Genomic DNA, 8,482 nt, shown 5'->3' on the forward strand with positions numbered 1-8,482 from the left:
GATTTGACTTAATTAACAGCTAAAATATATTTAAAAGTCAAATTTTGAATTCAGCTTAGAACATTTGTCTTTGAAAGTGGGGTAATGTTGATTTGACGATTTAGAAGTATAAAATTTTCATTTAACCAATAAGAAGGAATAAATTACAAATCTCACAAACAAAAAAAATATTAGTAATTACAAATACCATGAGTTGAGATCACAACCATAAAAGAATCGCATCTTCCCACAAACTATTTAAAAAAGTCCTCATTAAAGTCTCAACAAATTCTCATAAGCAATGACAAGAAAGATTGTGTCATCTTTCACAAAGTACAAAGACGGTTAATTGACAAGAGGAAAATATACTATTAGTCTCCAAAAAATTATATGAGGACCATAACTTCGCAAACAAACCCTAACTTGATTGAGTATGGACTTATTTAAACGAGAGAACAGACCGTTGGTATGTGGGCACAAAGCCGAAATTTGGGCCCGGTCAATAGACAAAACTTCTAAGGCCCAAGGGTGGTGATGAAAATACTGAATTGCCATTGTCGGACTCTCCTTCACCTCAAACACTTCTGGAGCCACTGCAGACATATGTGATGTTTTGTCCTGTATTCAGTATATCTTACTTCTGGGGCTTAATGCAAATTCTCATTTTTTTTGTTTGTTCTGTTTTGCTCAATCTTCTGTTTTAGAATTATTGTCTTCTGTGACGGCGAGGTCGGCTTTGGCTTGCCAGTGTGATCTGGCGTTGGTTTGAGGTGGCGTGATTCTGCGATGGGTTGCGGCTGTTACAATCTAGCGATGGATTGCGGTGGCCGACGACCAGTGTAGCTGAAGTTGCCTTTGGGCTTGGGTCAAGCCTTTAGTTGTTGGGCCTGAGTTAGAGATGGGCTGCTATTTTGGGCTGGCTATTTTTAGTTTGTCTTTTTCAATAATTCCCTTTCTTTAGGGAACTCTATTTCCTTTGTTTTTAGGGCTACTATAAGTTTTACCTTCTATGAGCACTGGTTGTATAATGAGTGGTCTATCCCTATGTATCACCGTGGTACCCCCACAACCTCTTGTCTATCGTGCCTGTTTTGCCATTGGCAGCGGAGGGATATGTAATGGTCATTTTGGCTTGAGATTTAACGACAATCATTGATGGATTGATTCAAAAAGATCACAACCATAAAAGAATCGCATCTTCCCACAAACTATTTAAAAAAATCCTCATTAAAGTCTCGACAAATTCTCATAAGCAATGACAAGAAAGATTGTGTCATCTTTCACAAAGTACAAAGACGGTTAATTGACAAGAGGAAAATACTAAGGATAATACTATTAGTCTCCAAAAAATTATATGAGGACCATAACTTCGCAAACAAACCCTAACTTGATTGAGTATGGACTTATTTAAACCAGACAATAATAACAAAACCCAAATAACGAGAGAACAGACCGTTGGTATGTGGGCACAAAGCCGAAATTTGGGCCCGGTCAATAGACAAAACTTCTAAGGCCCAAGGGTGGTGATGAAAATACTGAATTGCCATTGTCGGACTCTCCTTCACCTCAAACACTTCTGGAGCCACTGCAGACCACTCCGACCGTCGACGACCCACTTCAGCCACTGAACTCCTTCTGGGTATGTTTTAGGAACATGTCTTTATATGTAAAATCAGGGTGTTAGACCAAGTAGTTGCTACCCTTGATTGTTGTTTTCAATTGTGTTATTTGATGACTGGTTATTGCATAACCAATGTGTTGTTTGATTTGGCCTTGTGATTCACTTATGCCATGACATCTGCTCATATGTGATGTTTTGTCCTGTATTCAGTATATCTTACTTCTGGGGCTTAATGCAAATTCTCATTTTTTTTGTTTGTTCTGTTTTGCTCAATCTTCTGTTTTAGAATTATTGTCTTCTGTGATTGATTCAATACTGAAATTTTATGAATGAAATCTTAAACCTTGTCAGTTTAAAGATAACAATAACTAGTCATTGCATCTTGTTGCTTTGGCATTTAATTTTCATATGAATGACAGAAAATTACCCATTGTTATCAATTTGGTGGATGATTCAGATGGAACAACTTAGTATTGAGGGTGAGAATGAGACTAAAAAGGTTCATTTAGGTTTGCAATTAGGGCTGAGAAATGACTGCATCAACTTGGGTTTCTATCTAGGAATCCTAGATTAGATTAGCCAAGATGAAGTCTTTACCCATTAATCATCTTTTCGATTAGAATGCAAATTTCTCGTGTATGCGTTGCACAGTGTTTTTCCTATTTCTTTTCTTCCTTTATCTTTTTGAGAATTAAATTACTCAACTTTACACTCTCTTTCGGATGAATTCTATGCTTATATCGCTTTTGTCAATATTTATTATCTTTTGTGGTCTTTGTCATCTGTCATTGTTAATCGGATCAATTCCTGCCCTGAATTTTTAAGCACCTGTTGTACACTAGGACTCTAAAAATCTCAAATGACCATCTATTTAAGATCCTCATGCTCTTCAGGTTGCAGGGCCCTTAAAACAGCTGCAGTTTTCATGAATCTAAGGAGAGTTCATTTTAGTTGGTGCCGTTGGTTCTCTTCCTTTCCTTCGATAATCTCATCATCTGTTTCATGGATCTCTCCTCTTCAGTTATCAAAATTCAATGCTCACAAACCAGATCCCCCTCCCGAAACCACAACCACAAGGACAGAAGCTAGGAGGAAATCCAAATATATTTCTCATGATGCTGCCATCAACTTAATTAAACGTGAGAGAGATCCACAACATGCCTTGGAAATATTTAACATGGTTTCGGAGCAAAAGGGTTTCAACCACAATAATGCCACCTATGCAACTATCCTCAATAAGCTTGCTCAGTCCAAGAAGTTCAAGGCTGTTGATGCAGTTCTCTATCAAATGAAGTACGATGCCTGCAAATATCATGAGGGTATATTCCTTAATCTCATGAAGCATTTTTCAAATTCATCTATGCATGAAAGAGTGCTTGAAATGTTCTATGCTATCCAGCCAATAGTTCGGGAAAAGCCGTCTCTCAAATGCATTAGTACTTGTCTAAATCTACTGATTGAAGCGAATCAGGTTGATTTGGCCCAACAGTTTCTCATGCATTTGAAGAAGAGTCTTAACTTGAAGCTGAATACATGCATTGTCAACATCTTGGTTAAGCACCATTGCAAAAATGGGGATCTTGAATCTGCCTTTGAGGTTGTAAAGGAAATGAAAAAGTCTAAGCTTTCCTATCCTAATTTGATTACTTACTCGACTCTAATTGATGGTTTATGTCAAAGTGGAAGACTGACAGAAGCAATGGACCTGTTTGAGGAAATGATCTCAAAGGATCAGATATTGCCTGATGTGCTAACGTACAACATTTTGATTAACGGTTTTTGCCGTGGTGGGAAAGTTGATAGGGCAAGGAAGATTTTGGATTTTATGAAGAGCAAAGGATGCAACCCAAATGTATTCAATTACTCAGCTCTGATGAATGGATTCTGTAAGGAGGAAAGGTTGGAAGAGGCCAAGGAGCTTTTGGATGAAATGAAGAGCTTTGGTATCAAACCAGATACAGTTGTCTACACTACTTTAATTGATTGCTACTGTAGGACCGGGAGAGTTGATGAAGCGATAGAGTTGCTCAAAGAGATGAAAGAAAGACGGTGCAAAGCTGATACTGTGACTTTCAATGTGATACTTGGAGGACTATGTAGAGAAGGTAAAATTGAGGATGCGCTTGAGATGCTGGACAGACTTCCTTATGAGGGTATCTATCTGAATAAGGGAAGCTACAGGATTGTGTTGAATTCATTGTGTCAGAAAGGCAAACTAAACAAAGCTAAAGAGTTGTTGAGATTGATGATGGGTAGGGGGTTTGTACCACATTATGCAACTTCAAACGAGTTGCTAGTTAGCCTTTGTGAGGCTGGAATGGCAGATGATGCAACTATGGCTTTAATTGGATTGGTGGAGATGGGATTCAAGCCACTGCCTGATTCCTGGACTCTTTTTGTTGAATCAATTTGCAGAGAAAGAAAGCTGCTGCCTGCATTTGAACTGCTCGATGAATTAGTTAATGAAGAGTTCGATTAACCCCAATATGGACTTAAGATGCAACAGAAACTTCAAATGGTTGGCGTGCAAAACTCACAGATGAAGAATTGAAGATACTGATACTTGAAGAGAAAAATTATGGGATGAAAATGTGTTCTGATCGCCTTTGCGACCTTGATTTACTCCATTTTAGTGAGAGGGGAAAGGGTCATACATTATGATATGAAGGCACAGAAATTGGGTCCCTGGCACAGAAGTGGAATTGGAGGGATATTAACATGCTAGAGAAGTAGAGAATGAAGCGAAAGAAACACTGGTATTCATGAAAGGTCATTTTAAGCCAGTTTTGAAGGTTAAGCTTGATGTTGTTGGCGAGGAAGGAAGTGTAGATATGGAAAATGCAAACTCTTTATCATTAACCATGTACTTTGTAATGTTCTTTTATACTAGAAAGCAACAAGTTTTTGACCATCATCGAAAGGTAGTCTAACAGAACTAAAACCCACCACAAATATCAAAAATCAATACCATGAGGGCCAGCAATCCAAAAAAAAAATAAAAAATGATAGCCAGCAATCATGTATAACATGGCACATGGTAGATCCAAGCAGGTGCCTCATGCCAAGCATGGCCATTGAATATTTCATACTTAATGGATAAGCATTTAGAAGATTATACAAACACTATTCTACAAGAGAGGTAACATGGGGGGAGGCATGAGCCATCGAAAAGTGATGGTGATATCCCTGTTCTCTATTTTATACAGGAGGATATGATGATGGTAACCCCAGAATACATCTAAAGCACCAGTCCTTCTACTGAACTACGCCACTTGCAGTCTCAGCAAATATGTGCCATGCCCAAATGGGTCCTGGTCCTCAACTATGCCGCATCGCTAAAAAGGATGTTTGTGCATATTGTTGATTACCAAATTGAATGCCTTATCCCAAGGCCATTGCATGTCAATATAAGACCTTTGTAGCGGTTAAGATACTCCTGCAGAACACAAACCAAAGTTAAATAGGAAAGAAAACGAATGCAGGAAAACGTAGAAGCAGAAACTGAAAAGTATCTGATGGCAGAAAAGGAGAAGAATATCTTACAGTTATGTTATAATCGTAGACGTAAAGCATCCCTTGCTTGTCATATTCTCTTCTCTTAGCTGGGTCACTCAAAACTGTATGATAAAATCAAAATACATTGGTTAGATTCAAATTATTTGCCCACATTAGATTTTAATCATTTGCCCATCTTCTCTTGGTTGGGTCACTCTTTCACATCTCACTGTTCATCGTTTCACAACAATTTCTATTACTTAACAGACACGTTGAAAAACAACTAAAATAACTAAAAATTCTATCATCTTTGGACCTAAAAATTGGTGATGCAGCATAAGTTTTCTGCGAAGGCAATGACCGACTTGTGGAACCACCAAGACACTGACTAAAGATAATACATGGAAGCTAAGTGAGTACTGGCCCGTGAGTTCAATTTGGGAGTCATAAAGGAGAAATAACATAGTGCATTGGTGCATTAAGAAAATATGGAAGCTGAATATGCTGAAGGCTTCGCTCAGCTCAAGTAAGTTTAATGTCACCTCATCAAGCCTCAGTAGTTTTCTTCTGCCATTACATATTCTCTATGGTAGCATAGCAAGTACTTAAACTTGCGCATAATCATATATCAACCCCAAATGTAACTTTAAACCTCTCCTTCAGACTATAAAGTCAGCTATTTGTACCATATAGCACTTCAGCCATATCATTATTAACCTCAAAGTTCAAAATAGTAAGATGACATTGATTGTCACAAGTAATCAAATCTCATATGACTAGTGCATACTGATGTTTTAACAAGTCCTACATCCTTCGATCAGCAAAGACAATATTTCATGCAATACATATTATAGTAGATAGCATAAATAGCATATATCTGAGATCTTAATAATGTTCCTGCCTAACAAAAATTTGCCAAATGTCAATCATACGGCCACCTCCTGGCTTTTCTAAGCACTCAAACTTCACATTAGTTTGAACGCTAACCACATCAGGTGAACCAATGTTAATATGAAAGCATATGCAAACAAGGTTAATGTTCTTGGGTTTCCATCAGAATGCATCAAAACAGATATATGTTGAAACTTGAAAGTGAGCTTAGGCCATCAAACTACGTGACACATTTTTCTTTTGAGAAGACATCTAAGTGAGACAGATCTATAGAATATTCAGCTTATTGCATGTAATACTAGCAAGGCTGCATTCACACAGAGAACTAATCTCAATAACTACTGCCTCAATTATGCTTATTTTGATGAACCAGCTCTAATATACATATGCTCACATTCAAGGTACAGAATGCAGCCTATATCCTCCATTCCTCCCAACATATTATCTTTTAGGAAACCAACAAAGATCCAAGTTCCTACTGCAATGATGTAAAAAATTGTTCTCCAGTCCTAAACGCTCTATCCAAAGCCACAGAAGACAAAAGATAAAACAAAGGAGAAAAAAAAAAAACAAAATAATACAAAAGAGAAGGCATTAGAAAACCCATAAAGCCTACATTAAAGTAGTATGATCTAGCTCCACATACCTTCGATAGGTATGCCACTAGAAGTCCAAAAAACACATTGTTAACAAGAAACTCATATACATATAAATTGTGAAAAAGCAAAAAATAAATCAGCATTCGAGTGTTTTGGACCAAAAACAATATCCAGTTCTTTCTTCAAATGACAATCATCAAATTGGCAAAATTATAAATGAACTTACCATATCATAAGAGAGGAAACCATCACTTACAAACAGAAAAACAACCCGGGAAAATCATTTCTGTAAGACATTTACTTTGCCTGCTAAGTTCTTTTGCAAGCATGTCCAGCTATGAATCATTTGGTATTTACAATTCAAATTTTACTTTCCCATTTTTCAATAACTTTAGCAGTCGGTTGGTTTCAAAACCTAATACATATTTCACACCTCTTCACCTTTCTAAACAAATCCAGTATACACTCATCCAGCATTAACTCCAACATCAAGTACAGTTTTACGTATCTAAACTGAAATCCTCATCACATTACTGGTATGGAATGTTTGTTGCAACAGTACCAAACTCAGACTCACATTCTCTACCAATCATCTTCAAACCCAAGTGGATAACACCACGTTCCCACAACTCACCACTAAGCTTATAACTCATCAAAATTTCACACAACAGTCCCTTAACAATAGGTCAACAACAGCTACATAAGTGTTGGACTCCTTGGTAGCTTTCGTAAACAGCCAAGTAAGACATTATTTAACCTACACAAGGCCCCTTCTTCAACATATGTACTTGTGAAAATTTAACCTTGCATACCATTCTACTCTTCCTATCCAAAAAACACATATCTAATAACAAACTTTCTGATGAGTTCCACAATCAAGACTAGAGTGTTTATGTGCACAAATGCACCCAAAATGACTAAACTAGCCCACAAACTAATTCAACCAGATAGGATGCTCTTATCTCCAAGCTTTGCAACAAACCCTATATTGCTGAAAGTCTAAAATTCCAAACACACATAAACTCAATTGCATAAGCTAGAAATGTAAAAGCATAAGAATGTGGGTGACCTTGATACGCCTCATTTATTTCTTGAAACCTGGAGGTGGAACAGTTCTGGTCTTTTTGCTTATCTGGGTGCCATTTCTGCAATCACAAAACCAAAAAAGTATCAAACTTTATGAATTGTAACAACTAAAAATCAAAACTTTGAGAAATTCTACAAAACCAGATCGAGAAAAATCACAAACCAGGGCGAGACGGATGTAATTGGAGCGAATGGAATCGTCGGTGGCATCATAATCCACTTCAAGAATCTTATAGTAATCCTAATCAAGCAAAGTAATTACTATTTCATCAGCTGAAAATAGAAAAAAAAATAAAATAAAAAAATGAAGAAACAAGAACAAGAACAGGAACCCTAATTTAGCGGGACAAACCTTGGGTTTGGAGAGCTCCGAGAAGAAATCGAAGTTCAAGTGCGAATCTTGGTCGGTGTGTTGTTGTTGTTCATCGGTGTTGGAGAAACTTGGGTCGCCCCACTCGTCCCACATCATGGTTGGTGTTGTGGTAATGGGTTTGAGTGAATTGAGGTGAAGAGATAATCTACAGAGTCTGAGGTGGTCCTCTGTGTTTCTCTCTGTCTATGGCGAACTGCAGACACCGTAAAATAGCAATACATATATATATATATATATACCCAATTTTATAAATACCAATTTTGTTTGGGGGAAAATAGCAAAATAACAGTCTCTTTTGTTAACAGAAAACAAAAGGTTATGTCTTTCGGAAGACCAGAAATATTTGGTGGGTGGGGAAATCGAAAATTGGGAGGAAAAAAAAAAGATCAAATAGATTTTTTTTTGGAGATCTTTTTTTGAAATTTTGGAGATCTTTTG

The 8,482-nt window shown here is 37.2% G+C and overlaps 2 protein-coding genes across 3 annotated transcripts; one reads left to right on the forward strand and one right to left on the reverse strand.

Annotated features, from left to right (window-relative positions):
• Nucleotides 1-1,434: 1,434 nt before the first annotated feature.
• On the forward strand, nt 1,435-4,514 carry LOC133743562 (pentatricopeptide repeat-containing protein At5g18475-like). Of its 2 annotated transcripts, none has more exons than XM_062171536.1 (2): nt 1,435-1,618; nt 2,494-4,514. In XM_062171536.1, the coding sequence occupies exon 2, from the start codon at nt 2,526-2,528 to the stop codon at nt 4,077-4,079; it is 1,554 nt and encodes a 517-aa protein (XP_062027520.1). In that variant the 5' UTR covers nt 1,435-1,618; nt 2,494-2,525; the 3' UTR covers nt 4,080-4,514. The 2 variants fall into 2 exon arrangements, with proteins under 2 accessions (XP_062027520.1, XP_062027521.1); XM_062171537.1 differs by having other exon boundaries at nt 2,501-4,514.
• A 126-nt stretch (nt 4,515-4,640) lies between these two features.
• On the reverse strand, nt 4,641-8,258 carry LOC133743563 (uncharacterized). Its single transcript, XM_062171538.1, has 5 exons — nt 8,024-8,258; nt 7,835-7,912; nt 7,655-7,730; nt 5,144-5,217; nt 4,641-5,036 (listed from the first exon to the last, which is right to left on the reverse strand). Exons 1-5 carry the CDS (start codon nt 8,138-8,140, stop codon nt 4,965-4,967), a joined length of 417 nt encoding a protein of 138 aa, XP_062027522.1. The 5' UTR covers nt 8,141-8,258; the 3' UTR covers nt 4,641-4,964.
• Between the last annotated feature and the right edge of the window lie 224 nt (nt 8,259-8,482).

This window comes from Rosa rugosa, chromosome 4 (genome assembly GCF_958449725.1).
Source record: "Rosa rugosa chromosome 4, drRosRugo1.1, whole genome shotgun sequence".
NCBI lineage: Eukaryota > Viridiplantae > Streptophyta > Magnoliopsida > Rosales > Rosaceae > Rosa > Rosa rugosa.